At 38.8% G+C, this 22,277-nt stretch overlaps 2 protein-coding genes across 8 annotated transcripts in view; one reads left to right on the forward strand and one right to left on the reverse strand.

Annotated features, from left to right (window-relative positions):
- The first annotated feature begins 172 nt into the window (after nt 1–172).
- LOC141789063 (interferon-induced protein 44-like) lies at nt 173–19,549 on the forward strand. 5 transcript variants are annotated; one of them, XM_074668347.1, is made up of 14 exons: nt 173–346; nt 898–1,432; nt 2,058–2,106; nt 2,441–2,636; nt 2,728–2,880; nt 2,971–3,142; nt 3,544–3,644; nt 4,301–4,472; nt 5,686–5,734; nt 5,859–6,054; nt 6,237–6,389; nt 6,682–6,853; nt 7,030–7,130; nt 7,354–8,288. In XM_074668347.1, the coding sequence occupies exons 2-14, from the start codon at nt 961–963 to the stop codon at nt 7,540–7,542; spliced, it is 2,175 nt and encodes a 724-aa protein (XP_074524448.1). In that variant the 5' UTR covers nt 173–346; nt 898–960; the 3' UTR covers nt 7,543–8,288. The 5 variants fall into 5 exon arrangements, with proteins under 5 accessions (XP_074524448.1, XP_074524449.1, XP_074524450.1 ...); XM_074668348.1 differs by having other exon boundaries at nt 2,749–2,880; XM_074668349.1 differs by lacking the exon at nt 6,237–6,389.
- An 83-nt stretch (nt 19,550–19,632) lies between these two features.
- Nucleotides 19,633–22,277, reverse strand: part of rabgap1l (RAB GTPase activating protein 1-like) — a 108,660-nt gene continuing 106,015 nt past the window's right edge. For all 3 annotated transcript variants that reach the window (XM_074668346.1, XM_074668344.1, XM_074668345.1), the window contains exons 25-26: nt 21,578–21,778; nt 19,633–20,981 (exon numbers count right to left, since the gene is read on the reverse strand). In XM_074668346.1, coding sequence (XP_074524447.1) covers nt 20,817–20,981; nt 21,578–21,778 — 366 coding nt within the window. In that variant the 3' untranslated portion in view covers nt 19,633–20,816. The remainder of the gene's footprint in view (nt 20,982–21,577; nt 21,779–22,277) is intronic.

Below are 22,277 nucleotides of genomic sequence, written 5' to 3' on the forward strand. Positions count from 1 at the left end.
CACCCATTACAGTGGAATCAAGTGTAAAAGTTGAAAAGTGCTGCATTCAACAGCTAAAATGAATCTATTAAAACATAGCATTGCAAACTACGGTGTCCTGGTCAGGACAACCTGCTAGAATTGCTTGTGGTTCTGCACACGCAGTGCTACAGCACCACCCAGCGGTGTGTATCAGTTACCGCCTTGCAGATGGAGCTGATCCTAAAGTTTCACCTGAATGGTTTACTTGTAAGTTTCGGTTTCGGTTTCCTGTCACAGGACATCGCCTTTATGAGTCAAGCGTCAGTCAGCTGCAGTTATTCTCGTAGACATTACAACTCGAGGCACAATCTTTCAAGAAAATAAGGTAAGAATTTTAACCCCCATGCTTCCATTCATCGCTAATCTCTACCACAGAATTATGAAGCAGCGAGATAAGGCGGAAATATTGAGAATTTCTAAGTCCTATTGTCACCGAGTGTTCCCGGACATGGAAGGGAATCAGTGGGTAGACCTCGAGTACATATAAGCTAATGCTAGCCCCACTTTTGTGGAGCTGCTTTATTGGCTGATCCTGCTGCCTTTGATGTCTGACCAGGATAGGTGGAAGTAAAGGTGCGGATGACAAACAAGTGGAAGCAGCTAATGAAACGTTTTTACAATCGCTTCAGGAACTCAAGACACACTAGAGAGTTTTAGAAATTAAACGTAGTCTTTACTTAAAGCAAGGTTTCATTTGACATGTTTTCAGGTTTCAAGATCATTTATTCACTCAAACTGAGATTTTCAGGTTTCAGGGAGTTTAATTACATACAACAGGTATTAATGATGCTATTATCATTTATAATCACAATTTATGATTTTCACCTCTATTCTGCTATCTAATAATTTATTTTCAAAATATCTGTTTCTTTTTAGACTTCAAAGTGAGATATCTTAAAAGGTTTATCCAGCATCTATTATACACTTTAGTGGAGCACCATGAACCCCTCACTCACCAGGAGCCAGCAGAAAACAATCTGCTCCCACCTGGGAAGAGTCAGACTGCAGCTGCTGTACAAGGCCAGCGTCGATGGTTTCACCGGTGCAGCCTTCCACCAACGATGTGACACCCGCTGTCCCACAGTGTCTGTGGGCTATAATGTCTCCGGTTTTATTTTTGGAGGTTACACCAAACAACCTTTCAGTCAATCAGGACAGTATGTGCATGATGATCAAGCCTTTCTCTTTACATTCAAGAAAGAAAAGCTCCTCAGATATCCTGTCACTAACCCTACTAATGCCATAAGAATGGTTGGTAAATCTGGACCGTACTTTGGAGAAGATCTGGCCCTCATTAGTGGAAGCCAACCAGTGGTCTATAACAAACCAGGGAGCTTCTACAACTTCAATGCTGCAGAAATGCATGGCAATGATCTCAATCTGACTGAGTGTGAAGTCTATCAAGTAGAGGGTAAGTTCACACAGTCCATAGTCTTGTTTTCGTTTTTTGTTGCCCTTTCTTGAAAATGAGCTACCCCTGTATTTCAAATTGAATCCAATAAATCTAATAAATCAGAGGTTTTTGGTATGGGGTCTGAGGTAGGCTAAAATAAGTTGATGGAACCAGAAGAGCCAAAAAGTAAGGCCTCATTTTTGCACTCATTTAATCAGTGGAAAAATTAGGCTGTCTGCCTTTTGATGCTTCGAGGGCAGTCTCTAAGATTACTTAGATCTGAAATACTACTTGGTTTAATGAGTTACAATTGAATGAAGTCTAACAGTTGTATAAGAAGTACTTGTGGATATTTCTACTCAATTTAAGATAATCTAAGTAAATTGAGGAGATAATGGTGCCAAGGATGGAGCCTTGAGGTACTCCACAGGCTAAATGAGCTAAGAGATAAATTAAATTTCAACTTTTTCAGCATGAGAATCACCCTGAAAGCTTGAAGAAATGTATCCAATACGTAACTGCAATAAATTTAAGACACCAGTTTGTGCAGAAAACACTTTTTGTCATACCTCAGATAAGAAAGATGGATAAAAAAAATCACTAAATCATTTTTTTCCAACAGTTGTTTTCTGTGCTTTTTCAGACACCACAGAACTTGAGAACCCATGGAGATCTATAAACTGGGAATCTGAGTAAGCCATTGATTCTTTGCTACAATAAATTGTACAATAATTATTTCAAGTCAAACAAATAATGATGCTCTTAGTAAATAGTTATATGAGATCGATTTTAATGAAATATTGAACATGTTTCTTGCACCACCATAGATAATGCTGTTTTGCTTGATTGGGCATACCAAAAGGTTACAGTTATTTTAGGTGATAATATTTTTGCTGTCCTTGAAACAGAGTTTTTCTAAAGCTGGCCAGTTAAACAATCAGCCCTGCTTACTGTTATATACCATTTTTAACTGTGAAGTCCATTTTGTGAATGACACAGCACTTTAGCCTCTCTTGTGTTTTACAGGAAGAGGACAGAGCTGATGGTGAAAATAAAGACATATAAACCAAAAAACAGCTCTGTGTCCAAGGCTCGGGTCCTGCTCATTGGACCAATTGGAGCTGGGAAGTCCACTTTCTTCAATTCCATCAGCTCTGTTTTCAGAGGCCACGTCACTAACCGAGCTATGGCTGGATGCTCTGCCACCAGCATCACCACTCAGGTTGGATCTGTGAATTGGTTCTACTATTTGGCCTGTTTGCTGAGTCTCCTGTTTTTAATTTCCTATGTTCTTCTTCCTAATGTGATAAAAGTTTCGTACCTACTCTGTGAAGGATGGGTGTGAAGAAAAATCTCTACCAATCATCCTGTGTGATACTATGGGGTTAGAGGAAAGCGCAGGGGCGGGGCTTAATTTAGATGACATCACCAGCATTGTGAGAGGTGATCTGCCAAATCGCTATCAGGTACAACTATAATTACATTGACAGGATATTGTGTGCAAAGATTATTGATTAATTTTTGACCTGTTGTCATCAATGCTGTTTACATCTCAGTTCAACCCCTCCGCCCCTTTTAATCTGGAGGCCCACGGGTATCAGGAGTCTCCAGGGCTTGGTGACAAGATCCACTGTGTGGTCTACGTCATCGATGCCTGCAAGGTCTCTATCATGCCATCAAAGCTGGAGGAGAAGCTAGCTGCTGTCCGCAAGAAGATCAACTTGATGGGTAAGTAAGATACAGACACACTGATTATAATGAAGACTTACAATATGTTCACAATCAATTAAAAGTAAACTTCAAGATTCTGCTTAAATGCTTTACAATTATGATGATCTTGTGAAAGAGATAGATGTCTCAGTAAAATGTGCTCTTAACATAGATTTTAACATTTTTAAAGTAAATGCTAAAGAAGTGCTCATTGTTGCACTAGTAAAAAGTGGATGTAAACCTCCTCAAACTATATTTTAGAGAAAAAAGATACATTGAATGTTGGGCATCTATTTGAACCTGACTTTTGAAACTCAGTGTGAGTTGCAGTGAATTGACATTATGGCATTTTGGTTACTCCCTGTTTTTAACCATTCTTCTTATACTATGTTTCCAATCTTCTGCTTTGGTGTTTCCAGGAATTCCTCAGCTGGTCTTGCTCACTAAAGTGGATGAAGCCTGCTCTTTGGTAGCTGAGGATGTGAGAAACGTTTACAAGAGCTCCTACATCAAGCAAATGGTGAGCTTCAACATTCTGTCTCAAGCAGCCTCCCTCTTACACCTTGGATCTGGCGGGCCTCTGTTGTCTTTTAACCGGCTGTTTTTAACATGTTATATTCACATTTTTACTATGCTGGTTTGATTTTACTTCACTGATTTTACCTTGTTTAACTGACTTTTAAGCTTTTATTTATAGCTAATATAGGTAATAATACAGGTAATATAGGATAAGATAAGCTAAGATAAGATAAGCTAAGATAAGATAAGATAAGATAAGATAAGATAAGATAAGATAAGATAAGATAAGATAAGATATAATTTTATTAGTCCGACAGGGGGAAATTCCACATTTACAGCAGCAGGACACAAGAGAAGTAATGGTAATTAGTTAAAATAAAAATAGAATTAGCATATATAAATACAACTAAAATGAAAATAAATGAAAAAGAGCATGAGCTCTCCATCCATATCAACCACAAAAATAGATTACTGCACACTAGAGAGGTTTTGTTGTACAGTCTTAACAGCTGTAGGAAGGAAGAACCTGCGATACCTCTCCGTCACAGATAATATAATATCTAAGTATTTCAAAGATAAAATCAAGACAAGTTTAAAAAAAATCTTTAAAAACACAGTTTTTTGTAGCCGTTCTCATATAGGTGTTTTGCTCTACAGATGCAGGAGGCCAGTGCTCGGCTTGGCGTGCCATTGTGTTGTGTCATTCCTGTGAAAAACTACAGCGAGGAGCTGGAGGTGAACTTGAACTGCGACATCCTGCTGCTGAGTGCTGTTGAACAGATGCTTCGCTGCAGCGATGACTACTTTGAAGACATTAGTGAACGATGTGGTAACGTGAAAACCAAAGAGTAGAAGAGCTTTCACAGCAGTCAGAGTACATTTGGCACTTATTAGAGAGTAAAACACACAGGACTCTTACTGTTTCGTGAATCACAGGGAAGTTGCTATATTCCAACATTAGCTGTTGTTTAAGGTTTGCTAATGGGTTATTAAGTAAGCTTAAATTTTTTACTTAACTTTGTCTTTTTATTATTCATTAATGTCAATTTTTACTTTTAAGACCTCATTCCAAATTAGCATGTGTAAAATGCTTACATGTTATCTTAATTTTCTTTTTTTTCCAGCTATTTCAAATACTTTAATCCTTGCATTATCTGTTTGCTTTATGTTGATAAAACTACATTCACAGTCAGGTCTAGAACAGTTAATCATAGTTTATCTGCACTGTTGCTATTTGGACTAAAGTTGTATTAAATAGATTTTACTTACAAAGCAGGAGCTTTCACTATTCTTTGTGCTGGTTTTGATTTTGGTCTTTGGCAGTTTATGGATAACTAAACTAGACAACATGGGGTCATTAAAAATTTAAATATGATACGTGTTTCAGTGGCATTACATAAGATGAACAAATCTATGGTTGGTGAAGGGTAAAATGTAATCCTTGTGGTGAACAAGCCTTTTTTTGTTTTTGTTGTTGATATGCTTTTCTCCAGGTTTATTGACATCTCCCATCCCCAACATCCTTTTTTCAGTCAGCTCTCCTGGAGAACATACTGTATGAAAAAAATTTAATAACATGTACATCATTCTTTTTTTATTTCATCCTTTTATTTCTTCTTATAAACAGTTATCAATTATTATTTTTATTGTTCATTTATTTAGGGGCTTTTGGTATGTTGCTCAGTGATTTTTCTATACATAGCAGGGTTAAACCTTTTATACCCAATTTTGATAAGGCTAAGGGTTGGAAAGTTGTGCATAAATTTGCACATCTAAGGGGAAAACTGAAGTGAAAGACTGTTGGGTGGGTTGTAGCTGTTTGCCAGGAGGCATAAATTAAAAAGGATGATTAAAAGTTTGGGTGTAGTTAGGGTCTCAGATTAAGCGCCCATTACTGGTTCCAAAACCTCTATGTAGTTTACAAACTAATTCTCATAGAGATTCAGCTTGTACTGTCTTATTGGAGAACATCTTAACTTTAAGTAGACTTTAAGAAAACAGAAAATACTGCATGTTCCATTTAAGTCTTAAACTCTCTTCAGCTCCAACAATGATGGAGACTCCATGGAGAGAGGTGGAGTGGACAGAGGAGTGAGTAAAAACTGTGACTACACATTTATGCTCATGTAGAGAACATAACCCTCATTCCTTGCTGCATTAAGATGAATACACTTCAACTAAAACTCAAATGAGTCTAAACAAAACTCCATTTCAGACAGAAGACAAGTCTGATGGAGAGAGTCAGCTCCTACAAACCCAGTTGTGAGGAGGTAACCCAGGCTCGGGTGCTCCTCCTGGGTCCGGTTGGTTCTGGAAAGTCCAGCTTTATCAGTTCAGTCCAATCTGTGTTTCATGGAAGAGTGACGAACCGGGCCATGGTGGGCACCTCCTCCACCAGCTTCACCAAGAAGGTAAGTACAGCACCGAGGTGGATAGTGAACTGCTGGATTCTGGCATCTGGCGAACCACAAAGTGAAAGGGAGAGAATAAAAATAGCCTAACACGCAGATAAAAACACAGTCACACAAACAGACCTGTCTCTTAACAGTCTCAGTGCAATCTCCTGATCATCAAACTCTTCTTCTGGTGTCAGCTACAGTCGTTCAGCATCCTTGGTGAAAGAGGAAACAATCCTTCAGGTCTGGTGCTGTGTGACGCTATGGGCCTGGGGGATGGAGAGACAATGGGACTTACTCTCCACGACATCCTGTCAGTTATTAAAGGCCACGCACCTGAGGGACACAAGGTGAGCTGGATACTCAAGCAGACAGAATCTGAAGAAAGCACAGTGGGCCAGTGATTTGGTTTGAAATATATCGACAGATACTCTATAGATCCACACAAAGTTTGAACTTACTGAGGAGGGATCATAAACCATACACAAAAGTAGACGACATGACAGCTCCTGAAAACGAAGCCCAAAAAACAGGAGGATAGAAAGCAGGATCATGGTGCTATGAGAGAATTTTGGCATGCTAACACACAACACAGTATTTTTTTTGATTTTCTAAACTGTCCTTTGTAATTTCTTCTTTCAGTTCAGCCCTGACCAGCCAGTGAGGTCAGAGACTGCAGGCTTTGTGAAGAGGCCGAGCCTCAGTAACAAGATCCATTGTGTTGTTTTTGTGGTGGATGCCTCTAAGATCCTGACCTACCCCAAAGGTCTCAGCACCACCTTCCAGCAGCTGCAAGGGCACATCTGTGATCTGGGTAAGAAAACGGGCATACAGGCAGTTAAACACATGCAGTAAACACACTGCTGTGACTTAAGAGTTATAACTACTCAGTCATGTTGAGACAGAGGTCTCTCCTGCAAATTCATCAATTAAAATGTCAATAAGAGCTGTTACCATCAACATGGATTGAATCAGTTGTCTTACTCTTAGGTGTCCACCAGGTGGCTCTACTCACTCACATTGACCAGATATGTTCAGAAACTGCCAAAGATGTCACCACGGTTTACAAGAGTGGCATCATCCAGGAGACGGTAGGTTTAAGTAGATGATTTAGTATTTAGGAAGACAGGATTAAGGCAGAGTTGCTGTTTTTTAATCTCTTAGTTTTTTGAGTTGATCATTATTTTTTTAATGGTTAAACTCAGCACAGTAATAATTTTACAAATGTTGTTTCTTTTGCACTTGTGTGTGTGTGTGTGTGTGTGTGTGTGTGTGTGCGTGCGTGTGTCTGTGTGTCTGTGTGTCTGTGTGTAGATGGTTAAAGCTGGAGCTCTGTTGGGCATGTCCACCTCCTACATCATCCCAGTGAAAAACTACTCGTCCGAGTTGGATGTGGATGTGAACACTAATGTACTTCTGCTCAGTGCAGTCGATCACATCCTGCAGTATTCTGACCTGTATTTCCAGGACAACACACCACAACACACACTGCCATTGGCTTAAAAACACACACTTTAACTTTGATGCGTACCTTTTTATAAAACATTTAAAAATGAGTGGTTTTATGAAGGATTAGAATATTTCTGACCCTGCTGACCTCTGGAGGTGAAATCCAACCTATACACTATGTTTTAATCAACACTGGGCCTTATTTACTAATAAATGTGTAGAAATGTTTTAACTCTGTTGAAAAAAATGAGTCTGTACACCAAATCCTTGTCCGATTCATGAGTGTATCATCCAGTTTTGTTCTGACCACCTTGCATATATAAGTGAATCAGAATAATTCTAAATTGAAAAGGTGTCAATTTCATGGTTAAAAAACACATTCAGTCAGCTGATAGTTTTTATATTAAATTCTATCAAAGGATTTTTTTTCTTGTACTGAAGGTAGTTTAAAAATATCTTGCATTTAGTAAAAAGAGTATCTGTTTACATTTTCTGAGAAAGTTGCTGGTCATGTGTGTGTACACATGGTCTGAGGGAGTTACATTTTTTGTTCGCAGTAAAGAAATACATCTCTGTAATATCATACTGATGAATCCCAGATTTGTGGTTCAAAATATATATCTGTGTAGCACACATTTCTTCGTATACACTTTAAATGAATGAGCCCATTGTCTTCACTTGACCCCTACACTAAAAAACTGTAGCACCCACAGATGTCTCTGAAATGATCTTTCTTCTCTACAATAAGAAAAATCCATTCAGCTGAACTGAACCATTCTGAGCATGTACAGGTGGTTAAAGGAGCCTTTTTCTTAGTCAGCTCTCCTAAGGAATAGTATGCTACAATAATTATTTTAATAAAATGTAAACTATTCTCTCAGTTGTATGAACTGTTTTGCTTTATAAAAAGCCTTATTAATAATGTTATAAAGCATTATTTTTAGAGCATTTCTTACCATTTTTTGTTTCTGTCTCAGACACCCTTGTATTTATTTTTTCTAACTTAAATCAGGTGAAGGAATATGAGCACTTTTTAAATGTTGATTGAAAATGAAGTTGTTCTCTTTTTACATATCACAGTGATAGTAAACAACATACAGAAACATCTCCTCAAGTGTTACCTGAAGGGTGACTACAAAAGCAAAAGATCAAGTTTAAATGTCAACTTTTACAGCAGAGTTTACTGCCTGGTTCGTTTTTTGCTATACTCAGTTATACATTTATATGGAGTTGGGGTATTACATTAATTATTTTACACCCCATTTAGGCAAGGCTAAGGGTTGTACATAAATATTTACATTTAAGGGCTCAACAGAATAATGGATTATTGGGTCGGTCTTCCCAGGCCAGGCAGCTGAATTTGAAAGGCTGATTAAAGTTTGGATTTAGTCAGTATCTCCAATAAAGTGCCCATCATTGGGTCTTCAAAACTTCAATTCCGATGATTTAAAAGCCAGTGTTTAGCACAGTGTTCGATTTGAACGGATGAAAAAGTAAAAGTTTAATGTGTGTTGGGCACATACTTTCTCTGGGTGGAGCCTATCTAAAGTTTCATTTTGAAGAATGACTCATAAGTGAGAGGACTTTTAGTTTCTTTACTGACAGACAACAAATCACCTGCTCTGCAATCTATTCATCAGTCATCATCAGTTTTTCTCAAAGACAACACAAGTTAGCTGCTTAGCTATTTACAAGAAAAGAAGGTTGAGAATTTTGATATTAATAGTTTCCCTTAAATCTTTCGTCCAAAATTATGAAGTACTGAGAAAGGGTGGGAATATTAGCAATTTTGTTGTTTGTTTGTTTGTTTTTTGCCACCAAGGGTGAGTAGAGCCAGAGTATAGAGGAGGATTACTAATCCCACTTGAGAACTTTGCAGACTGGCAGTTATTGCGTTTTGAAAATTATAGTTGGGATCAGTAACATCCCTAGTAAGTAGCATATCTAGGAAAAAGGGTTTGCCGCACCAAGACAGGGAGGCTTATGGTTCAGCCAGCTGTTGGTTCCCTTTCCCTTTTCCTGTGTTTTGTAGAAGTAGCCCTAGTTTAATTCTGAACCAGTTTTAAGGAAACTAAAAATGATTCCAATAGCTATCTTCCTGTTGCACATTTTATAAATGTGTAAATTTAACTTAATTAAGTCAAATTTACACATTTTCTAATAATCCTTTCTGGGTCTTAAAAGACCCAGAAAGGATTATTAGGAATTAAATTTATCTAAAAGCAAGGTTTCATTTGACATGTTCATAGGTTGTAAGATTGTTTATTTAGTTACTTAAACCGAGATTTTCCAAGTACAGTGTAAAAAAAATTAAAATGAGGCTTTCATGTTTAGTTGACCTCATACATTTCTCCAGAGGTAAATGATCCAACGTTTTATATGAGAGATTATTTCTTGAGAGCACTTTTGTATGAAAAATTGTTTTCACGAGTTGAAAAAAAAAGTAAAAAATGAAGAAAATTGGCAAGTCACAAAAATGAGATGCGTAGTCATAAAAGTGATATACTTGGTCATAATAACGAGATATTGAGTACAAGGGCGTAGGTTTGGTCTCAACATTGGTAGGGACAATATAACAGCATAACCTGCATGTACACTTTTTGCTGGGGACGGGACATTAATAAGACCGAAAAGATTAGGTGAACGGGGGTCAGGGCTACATTTCTCACAAATATGAACCTAATTAATTGATAGGCTAAATGATCAATGCAAAATAAATCTGTATTGACTTAAACTAACTTTCATGTGTATTGGTTCACCTGGTACACCATTCGATTCAACCTTTATTTTCAAAAACTACTAAAGAAACATTTTGAAAACTTCCAGCATAAATGTCTGGATTTTATTAACAAATTTAAATTGCAATATTTGAACATAACTTAAAACTATATTAACATACACAATACAAACTTGTTAATAATCTCGTAACTGAATGCAAAAAAATAAACATTTGTCTTAAGACCACTCAACATTGTCTGTCCTATAAATAAATTAAATAGAACTGAAAAAACGTCTTAGTCAGAGAAAAACAAAAATAAATAAAAATGGAGCCTTCCTTCAGGTAAAACACTACTGCTTTTGTCCACAAGCACAGCCAAACTCATAGACAGCACCGCTCCTAAAACTGCATTAATCGTCCAAAAACTCATGTTTTTCACCGATATTCCATCATAGTCCGCTCCTGGTTAGATATCGATGATCTGCTAAAGTCTGTGTCACTCCAGACAGCGCTATGTGGCTGTAATGACCTCTAAATTGACGAAGACTTTGTTTACGCTTGCCCCTCAATGAAAGGAGTCAGCTCTACATGCATGCGCAGTATGCTAACTCTGATGCAGGTAGGACTTTCAGTAGCAAATTTAGTGGTGTGTTCCTCACCTCCACAACATTGACGTCTTTTTTACATTACTTACAGTGGCTGCTGCTGGCCGAAAAAAACTTCTAATATCCTTCCTCTTCGAAGGAGGCGGCATGTTGTCGACACGTATTTCTGTCGGGGCTGAGTGAGTGTGCGTGAGCGAGTGTGTGTGTGTGTGTGTGCGTGTGTGTCGGGGGCGGAGTCATTAGCCAATCTAACGTGCGTGTGAGGAAAAAAAAATGGACCGGCACATTCAGCGAGTGAAAAGGGGTAAATTTAAGTCTGAACATTATGAAAATAGTTCACTTAATAACGGTAGGATCAATTCTATCCTTACAACATATGGGAAGACAATCTAAATTCCCTATTTAACTGAACTCATTATTTAATGCAAAAAGTTGCTTAAAAGTTGGTGAGGACAATTTGTGCCTCCTGAAAAGTTGGTAGTGTTATGTCCCTACCGTCCCTATGCAAACCTACGCCCTTGATTGAGTATAACTAAATTAAGTATTTTATTAGTAGCTGAATTGGTTTTCCATACTTTCGGTTTCTTTTCTCAGAAAACACCCCGCCTGCCTCCGCGTCATAGCTCCGCGTCAGTCGGCAGCAAGTTCCTCTGGCAGACCACTCATCATCCGCTGAGCAATTCACAGGAAAAGAAGGTAAGAATACAAACCTTTTTACTTAAGTTTTGTATAATTTTACTAATTTACTACACATGTCTGTAGGTTTAATCCCCAAAAGTAGGAGGTGTTGAGGTATGGGTGAAAATATTCGGAATTTCCATGGAGCAAAGCCCTCTCTGTATGAGGTGGGGCAGACACTGTAGCAACATGTCAACCATGACTAGTTAACTTTTAGAGTCTGCTGTCTATTTAACAACCAGATAAATTAAAATAAACGGGCAGATGGCAAACTAGTGGAAACAAGTATCCACGTTTGGGTGTGGGTGTACCACACCCTGATGTGTAATGCATTCGCAATCACAAACACGCTTTTTGTAAAAGTGGTTTGTACCCTATGTTTCTTTCTGGATCAGTCCCCCCAAAGTTATTTGGGATTTGCTATACGGAGTTTTTGACTATTGGAGAGTTTGATTGAAGTATTATTTTTTGAAAATTCTAGTTTTATTATTTTAAAGTATCAATCAACCAAATCTACATCAAGGCTCCATTGGTATTTACAATGATATTGTATAGTTTGTGAACGATTGATTCTTCAAACCAGTTACTCATTTTATTGTATCTGTTTCTTTTTAGACTTCAGAGTGAGGTATTAAAGGTTCATCCAGTATCTGTAACACACTTTAGTGGACCATCATGAACCCCTCACTCACCAGGAGCCAGCAGAAAACAATCTGCTCCCAGCTGGGAAGAATCAAACTGCAGCTGCTGTACAAGGCCAGCGTCCATGGTTTCACCGGTGCAGCCTTCCACCAACGATGTGACACCCGCTGTCCCACAGTGTCTGTGGGCTATAATGTATCCGGTTTTATTTTTGGAGGTTACACCAAACAACCCTTCAGTCAATCAGGACAGTATGTGCGTGATGATCAAGCCTTTCTCTTCACGCTCAACAAAGAGAAGCTCCTCAAATATCCTGTAGCTAACGCTGCTTATGCTATGAAAATGATTGGTAACAGTGGACCATACTTTGGAGAAGATCTGGTTCTTTTTAGTGGAGGCCAACCAGTGGTCTTTAACAATCCAGGAAGCTACTACAACTTCAATGCTGCAGAAATGCATGGCAATGATCTCAATCTGACTGAGTGTGAAGTCTACCAAGTAGAGGGTAAGTTCACACAGCCCATAGTCTTGTTTTCAGTTTTTGTTGCCATTTTTTGAAAGTTAGCTACCCCTACCTCAGAGGTCCTTGGTATGAGGTCCGAAGTAGGCTAACCTAAGTTGATGGAAACCTGAAGAGCCAAAAAGTACAGCTTAAGTATCACTCTTGTTCAATCTGAGGAAAAATTAGGCTCTCTTTCTTTAGATGCCCCAGAGGCAGTCTCTAAAATTATTAAGATCTGAAATATGAAATGGCTTAATGGATGAAGTTGAATGAAGTCTGTTTAACAGTGGTGTAAGAAGTACTTTTAGATTTTCGTATCTTAGCTTAGCAATAAGCATGTACATTGAGAAGACAATGGGGCTGAGGGTGGAGCCTTGTGGTACTCCACAGGCTCAATTAGAGAGGAACAAACTTAAATTCCTTACTTAAAAAAAGCTTTGAAAGGATTTAAAGCAGCCCTGTTCTACACCATGAACAGCAACTCAAAGCTAGAGACGCTCAACTTTATAGATGGATGGATGGATGGATGGATGGATGGATGGATGGATGGATGGATGGATGGATGGAAATTTCAAGATCATTATGTGTGAGTCGTTGTTTTCTGCCCTTCATCAGAAACTGCAGAATTTGAGGACCCATGGAGAACTATAATCTGGGAATCCGGGTAACTTGTAAAAACTTGTACAATACTTGTTTCCAGCAAAACAAAAGAGGATGCGCTTAATGAATAAGTTTAGCATAAAAGTAACAAGATTTATGTTTGGCAGATTATTTATTTGTTGTGACAGTGCTGCTTGGAATTTGATCTTGTACTGTTTATTTACCTTGTTGGATGAGCAGCAAAAACTAAGTGTACGGGTTGTGCCCATGACAATTTAGCCAAACATTCTCTGCCAATGCCAAAAAACTTATTTTTCTATTGCTGATGACTCATGTTGAGCTTCTGGTACCTCCAATCGTGTGATCCTGTGAGCATGGGCCCTGCTACAGAAGACAGTAAGTGTCTGATCCAAGACCTGGAATGCATTTGAATGTTGTAAATCAGACCTTAGCACAACTTCAAGCTGATGTTCTGCAGAACTAAACTGAGTCATTATTTGAAATGAGCTCTGGTACCATCTCCAAAGTGAAGGCCAAGTTCCTTATGACAGGGTTTGTCTCAGACGGGCTGCTAAGTGGGCATCCCTAAAAGAGTGAGTAACACAGCCATGTTTGCTGATTTGCAACAAATGCTGGTTGAAGAATAAAATTGCTTCTTACAGCGGTGTGTGGACAGGCTGGAGACCAGCATAAAGGGGAGGTTATTGTAGCTATGTTCCACAAACTACTGAGGCTTCTGTTTGTTAAATATTTCTTGTTTATAAAGATCACAATTATCCAATACTCTAGACAACACCAAATAAGAGTCCATGGGGGAGAAGATTTGGCAAATTTTATGTGGGTGCAACCTGCATTATCAGCTTCGCTGCTCATCCTACAAATGCATGTTCCTTATAAATGTGGCACCATTTAAAAGGAAATAAAAAGGCTTTCTAACAGTATAGGGTTAATTACCAAAAGGAGATGTTACATCAAAGATATAATCAAATAAATAAGAAAATCCTTACTATTTGTGCTAAGTTTAGTAAAATGAAATTAATTTTCACTTTCAACATGTTTCTTCCAGCACCACATACTATGTTGTTTTGCTTGATTGGGCATATGTACAACCTATTTTGAGTGCTGAAAGTTTTGCTGTCCATTAAACAGACTCTTTACTTAACCAAATAATTGGACATGCTAGTACATTTTATGAGTGACCTGGCACTTAAACTTCTATCTTTTCAACAGGAAGAAGACAGAGCTGAAGGAGAAAATAAGGACTTACAAACCATTAGTCAGCTCTGTGTCCAAGGCTCGGGTCCTGCTCATTGGGCCGATCGGAGCTGGAAAGTCCAGCTTCTTTAATTCAATCAACTCTGTTTTTAGAGGCCACGTCACCGGCCAAGCTATGGCTGGATGCTCTGCCACCAGCCTCACCACTCAGGTTAGTATCTGGGAATAAATCTTTAAAACTCTTTGGACTGTTTACCATGTCTCCTGTTTGTAATGTCCTCTTTTCTTCTTCTTAACGTGATAATAGTTTCGTACCTACTCTGTGAAAGACGGGCGTGAAGGAAAACCTCTACCAATCATCCTGTGTGATACTATGGGGTTAGAGGAAAGCACAGGGGCGGGGCTTAATGTAGATGACATCACTAGCATTGTTAGAGGCCATCTGCCAGATCGTTATCAGGTACAGCTTTTGTCACAATCACAAGATATTGTATGTACGGATTATTGATTGATTGTTAATCTGTTGTCATCAATGCTGTTTACATCTCAGTTCAACCCCTCCGCCCCTTTTAATCTGGAGGCCTACGGGTATCAGGAGTCTCCAGGGCTTGGTGACAAAATTCACTGTGTGGTCTACGTCATTGATGCCTGCAAGGTCTCCATCATGCCATCAAAGCTGGAGGAGAAGCTGGATGCTATTCGCAAGAAGGTCAACTTGATTGGTCAGTAAGATATAATTACACAGGTACATCTCTGTAAATTAGAACATTTAAAAGCTTATTGCTAAAGTAGCCGGCTGTTGACATAGAGCCAAATCCAAGCTTATTAGTAAAAGTTGAGTAGGATTAAAAAGTGTGGTAGAAAAGATGACCAAGTAGCAAAAATAGCTGCAGCCTGTACATTGTTGGCAATTAAAACCTAATTAAGTGCACTGGGGACACATCGCACAGATGTATCAGGGTATTTAGCTACAACTTCGGGATTTCAGATGTTGTCTGGAGAACACCAGAAGTGTTTCACATGGGCCAAGGCAAAAAGAACTGGACTGTTGCTTGGTGATGCAGAGTGTTTTTTTTTCAGATTTGTTTATAATATTTTTGGTAAACAAGGACCCAGAGCTGCTTAAAGTTGTGTGTGAAGTTTCCACAGTCAGTGATTGTTTGGGGTGCTGTGTCATCTGCTGGTGTTAGTCCACTAGCACATTTCAGAGCACATTTCAGAGCATTCATTGTTTCCTGCTGCTGACAAGCTTTATGGAGATGCTGATTTCATTTGCCAGCAGGATTTGGCTCATGCCCACACTGCCAAAAGTACCAAGATTTGGTGACCAGAACCGGGCTTGGTTGGCCATCAAACTCGCTGAAACCCTCATTGAATCTATGGGGTATTTTCAAGACAAAGATTAGCAGTAAGGAGGGCAGATGAATCCTTTTATCAAAGCAACCTGGATTGTCATAAAACTGTTTCACTTTTTTAATAGTGTTACAGTAATAAACCATATCTTTTATGATATTCTGATTTATTGAGATAATACACATTGATATCAACATCTAAACGTAGAGGATGATGAAACTTTTTTTTTTTTTAACTAGTAAAGGGTTGCTGTAAATCTTCTTTAAAGTAACTTTCGGAGGGAAAATCCACACTTGAATCCTGGGCATCTTACTTTGCAATCGGTTTCACATAAAATATCTCTTTTGTTTTGCAGCGAGTTGTCATTATCGCATTTTTTTCCAAGTATGTAAACCTGATGCAATTAAATCTGTACTGTAACATTTGTCTACTGTTCCCAATCTTCTGCTCTGGTGTTTCCAGGAATTCCTCAGCTGGTCTTGCTCACTAAAGTGGATGAAGCCTGCTCTTTGGTAGCTGAGGATGTGAGAAATGTTTACAAGAGTTACTACATCAAGCAAATGGTGAGCTTCAAGGGAATATACAGGAGAAAAGAAATATTCTGTATTTTGTTGATTGTTTGAATGAATATTTCAAGGATATATGTTTCTTTAATACACATGAGAAACTTTAAGGCCCAAAAGTTTAACAGTATATCAGACCATAATCACTTGTATGTATTGACTTTAAGCGTTATCACATCAGTGAAATTGCAGTGGATCAAAATAAAATAAGTAACAGTTATGTCATATGCCTCTATAGTCTAAGAGCGATATACCCTCTTAGGGGTGTAGATCTCATTGATCCGACAGTAACAAACAAATTTCAATTAAAAAACAGTACTTTTTGCAGCCTTTGTTATATGAGTGTTCTGCTCTTTAGATGCAGGAGGCCAGTGCTCGGCTGGGTGTGCCGATGTCTTGTGTTATTCCTGTGAAGAACTACAGCGAGGAGCTGGAGGTGAACTTGAACAGTGACATCCTGCTGCTGAGTGCTGTTGAACAGATGCTTCGCTTCAGTGACAACTACTTTGACGACATCAGTGACCGATGTGGTAACATGAAATCCAAAGAGTAAAAGAGCCTTGTACAGCAGATACACCGATGGGATAACAGTGGTTAAATGTGCTGTACACTGACCAAAACAATACATTAACAACAGGAGCTCATGTATGCTGTAAGATTTTTAAAGCAGCCCTTTGAAGCCACAGTATTCATAGAATGGCTATTTTCCTTTTCTGCTGCTGTTATAATCGACTGCTTTTCAAACTGAACATGAATGAGTTTCACTCATTTAAAAATTGCTCTCAAGGGCACATTTCTGCGTCTTCAGATATTAAACTAGCACTGTCAGCGTCGTCAGGGTCTTGGGACTCTCACAGTCTGGTTATTTTTCTCCTAGCACTCACGGTTGTGGTAAGGTGACAGAAAATTCAAACTCTTTCTTCACCACAAAATGCTCAGAGTAACACATTAGCAGGGCAGAGTTTTTTGTTTTCCTTTACATTTTTCAAGATTTCACTGTTTGAACTGTCTTTTGTTTTTATTTGTTATATTTACCTTTATAGGCTGACCTACATTTCCCTCTCTGTCCACTCCCTTTACCCACTCCTTGTCTTTACTTTATTTCCTTTTTTTTCTTTACTTCCTCTCAACTTTTCCTTTACTTCCTTATAATTTTTTTTCTTTTGCACTCTTCTTTACTTCCTCTCCACTACTTCTTGGCTTCCCTTCTTCATTTCTTCTTTGCTTCTCACCTTTTTCTCTTTACTCCTTCACACCTCTTCTTTCCTGTTTCACTGCTACTTTACTCTGTTTTCACTCTTTGTTTTTCCTTCCTCTTTACTCCTTCTACACTTCAAGTTTTCAGTTTGTACTTAGTTCAACTATTAAACTTTTTCATTGCACATTATCAGCTTTTTTCACTACTATTTTAACTGATTCAGCGTCAGCATTTCAACGCATTTGCTGCAAGGAAATGCAACTTCTCTAGTTATATGTACAGATCTCCCAAACACTTTATCGTTACTGTGTTCTTTCACCTTAAGATTTAAACTGACAATTAAAATGATCAAAGACCAGAATATCTTCAGGTAACCCTTTTTGTATGAAAGAGTTTGACTGATTCTTATATTGGGGATTTTATTTTGTCTTTTGCTGTCCAGCAGAAACTCACAAAGCTTTAAACAGACAGAAAACTGAGATTTATTAATGCAGGTCATACAGTTATTGTACAGCAAACAGTGTTGAGGAGCAGTCCCTCCATGTGTAACAGGACTCTGGGATTACAGCAAATTACACATCACATATCACACCTGTAATCTGACTCCCCGCCTGCTTCGGCATCATTGAAATCAACTGTGGATTAGCGTAAATTACAAATTGGCATCTTTCCTTTTCGTGACAATAATCATTGGTTAAAAAATAATTATGCTCTGTGATCAGAATAACATTCAAACAAACACGCACATCTTGAAATAGTGTTCAAAATAACAATGTTGCTTTAGTGCACAGAAAAGACGGGGGGTTTCTCAAACTTTGCCACAGTTTATGATCTCGTCTCTGTCACAGATGTGACCAACAACGTGATGCACGAGGAATGTCCTGGAAATGCAAAACACACCTGGAATACAAAGATATTCAGCCACTCTGTTTCCTGTCATCTTTCCTAACTGTGGTAACGATGCAATGACTGTGGAGCTGTTTGGTGGTTGTTCTCAGGGGCTTAATGGTGTGATGATTCATAGATGCGTGTTCCAGTCTGTCCAGAATGATACCCGACAGGTTGTTTGACGGGGTTGTGGGTGTATTAAAGTCAGAGGACAGAGCAGGCGGGAGACTTTTATGGCACAGCTGACTCCACCACGTGCTTTGAACAGTCAGATGGCTTTCCTCTCATCAGCACAGAGCCTCAATCAGCAACAGAAAAAGGCAGCCACGTGAAAAATTAACTTTTTCAACTTTACCACTGAGTTAGTTACAGTGCAGGAAACACACACACACACACACACACACACGCACGCACGCACAAGTACACACGCTTTCACACAAACAGGTACACATGGGCTTGGTCTCAGTCCAAAGGCTGAGATCAGTGACAACCAGAGTTGAGAGAAAGGAGATTTGGCACCTGCACTGCAGCTCTGTGTCAACAGTAACACATCATACACTGACAAAGTCTTTGCTCTGAGTGGATCAAATCACTTTTTAACTTTCTTTAAACAAACACACCTCCTTTAGGGAATAATTTATTTTTTTAATCTGACATAAATGCTGCTGCTCGTCTTGCACCAAACAGGAAAACAGACTCAACGCAATGACAGCTGATATTGATTTGTAAACATATTGGTGCTTAACTTAGATCCTAAATATTTCACTTCTGAATCATTGAACATTTTTTTATTTATCCTTGAACTTGGCTGCTATTTTTTCAGTCTATGTCCCACCAGCTAACTGCTATAGATTAATACAGTTTAATCTTGAGAGGGTGCATTGAGCAACAGCAGACCACCATGTTAAAAGGGAAGATAAGACATCTACGTGTTGTTCCCACTGTTTGAAAAACTAATAAAAAAAAAAGAAGTAGATTTTGACACAACAAAGAGTAAAAAAGGACGTTGGCAAAGCTGAGTAAATGGCGGAGGAGTCTTTGGCAATGTTTGGTGGATTTACAACTTCATCATTCTTCTTGATGTTGAGCTCAGTGTTTCTTTAGCAATTACTTTTTTGAGGGTGTGGTGTACACAGTAATCCCCACGATCACTTTGATAGACCATCTGGTTCTGTTGAAACATTATCCATCTGCATTAAAGTAAGGGATTTACTTCTCTTGTAGAAATAGGTTTGATGATATCTCTGACTCAGGACGTTTGTGGCATTGCTTAAAAAATCAACAGGGATGTTGGAAAATTCAGCTCTTTAAAAAACATCAAATGAAGATCGATCTGCAGCTTGTGTTTAATTTTACAGGAACTTTAAAGACTTTTAAAGAAGATTTTCACTGCTTTCTTCTAATGCCAGCTGAATCACTAAATGTATAAAATTGTACAGAACAGAGAGAAAGGACATACGTGGTTGCATTTTTAAAATCTGGAGGTAAAAACAAACAGAACAACTCAGCAGATTGTCACTGTAGCTCTTCAGCTTTTGGACTGGACCAGATCGATCACACACTGTGCTTACGTCAACATCTAGAGCGATGACATTCAAAAATCCAAACAGTAATAAAAAAAAATTAACAAAGAACTCTTCCTTGCGTTTTTTTTTCTCTGAAAGAACTGTACAAGATTATTACAAAAATCAATAATTAGTTATACATATTTATATGACAACATTGTTTACGTTATATTACTATTAGAAATACAACTTTGTGTTGTTTTGGATGCAGTATTCCTTTTTTTTAAGAGAGCAGTGGCTTTGCCGCGCTGAAGTTGGTTATTAAGGACCACTTTACATCTGAAGAGTAAAAGCTAATTTCTGCTTTGAAAATACTGTTTAAACTTTGAGCCTGGACGCAGGTTTTACTCTCAGCTATCAAAAAACAGACAAAACAATATATCTCTTTGCAGTAGCACTGCCAAACCACAAGGTGGAGCTAAGTCATTGACCTATATGAGTAGTGCCAGTGTGTGTGTGTGTGTGTGTTGTGTACTGATTCAATTGGTCAGAAAATGAAGGGATCACAACCTCAAAAAAAAAAAGTTTTCACTCACTTTAAACCTGATCCAAGAAGAACAGTCAGCAGACTCTGAAATGTAAACATTTAGTAACAGGCAGCTTCTCCAGTCCTCTGCCCATTCCTGTATTTGTGTTTTTCAGCTTTTTGCAGTCCAAGGAACAGGTGAGCTCTTCTGTGCCACTGGATTATGATGATAATCAAAAAGGAATACTGCATCCTCATGTTGCTCATCACTTCAGCTTGAGTTCCTCAGCTCATGTGTGCATCTAGCAGAGGATAGACAGAAGGAGGGGGTGGTTCAGGCGGGACCTTCCTTTGGAGAGGACGGGGTCTGGGACGTGGAGATGGAAGAGGACGAGGAGGAGGAGGCAGAGCTCTTAAGGGAGCCCAGAGTCTTGCTGAGCCAGGAGTTCTTGGCTGCTTGGATCTCATTCATCAGGACTCCCCGCTGGTGCTCAAGCTCCTGTAGAGAGACAGGAGGAGCGTAGAGTTTTTAAACCATCTATGAATCCTGACACTCTAAAGACACTTTTTGAGTCCATATCTTCATCAAAGCCAAAACAACTGTGGCTCATAAAGTTGCTGTGTAATTTTAGGGTTCTTAAGTCAACATTTGAGGGTTTTAGGGATGTTTTCTTTGCATGGATTGCAATAAAATACCAGACAAACATTGAGGTATACTCCTTTTGGATTAATCACATGAACTTTGTCCCTTAATTTTTCCCTCCTTCAATCATTGGGTCAACATTTAGTGATGCCATAACTTGTACTTGAATCTCAGTATTTAAATGATATAACATGCTCCCCTAAAGTTAAGACTGTAACAAAAGGTTTTGTTCCATTAAAAAAAATCTATACTGAGGGAATAATCTCGGTACTGAATGCTGAGGAAACTAGGTTGTCTAAGTCAAACGTCTAAGCATTTTTTTTCATGTTTTCATACATGTCTTTTTGTACCACTACACTTACAATTTTCCTGAAACACTTGCAACCATGACAATAAAATCATCTTATACTGAGGAATGTGTTTTTTGAGTGTATATCCTGGGTGTTACTGACCTGGATGCGACACTTGGCCTCCACCAGTTGCAGTTTTGTTTGTGCCAGCTCCAGCTCCAGCTGTCTCAGCTGCTCCTTCAGTCCGTCCTTCTCCTCGTCCAGCGGCTCGTTGGACGTCTTGTTTTGGCCCGGGGATGACGTTTGGAGGGAGCCCAGTGTGCCAAACAGATCCCTGCAGTGCTCGCAACCCATGACTTTACTCTGCACGGGTACACAAACGCAGATGTTGCTGAAATGATGACACTAAACAATTTCTGTGTTTTTTTGGGGGGGCATGTTAGTGGCACTTAGCTTTGTGCTACAAATAAACACTGTGCTAAAACAAGGGGACACATCTGTAGCGGCGGAACATTATAAAGCTCTATTCCCTGGTGCAACCTTGTGATGAACACAATGGAGATATTTTGGGCTTTAGAGCAGAAAATGAGTGATCTGTTGTGTTTTATGTTTAAAGCAGGCCTGGCAGGACCTCAGGAGTATAAATGCACTGATAGCTGCTCTCACACAGTATTGACTCCATGTTCTGATTTTCAGAGCTCATACATTTCATCACACTTAGCACACAGCTCCACCCAGCCATCTACAGCCTGACTGTCTTTGAAGAGTGAAAGAGAGTAATGCAACCAAGAGGTTTATTTTAAACTTCCAACTTAAATGTTAAGCCTCACACCTACAAAGGGCATCATCACATGTTTGATTA

Source organism: Halichoeres trimaculatus, unplaced genomic scaffold (genome assembly GCF_033239565.1).
Source record: "Halichoeres trimaculatus isolate MK-OKI-2021-1 unplaced genomic scaffold, fHalTri1.1 fHalTri1_scaffold_4, whole genome shotgun sequence".
NCBI lineage: Eukaryota > Metazoa > Chordata > Actinopteri > Labriformes > Labridae > Halichoeres > Halichoeres trimaculatus.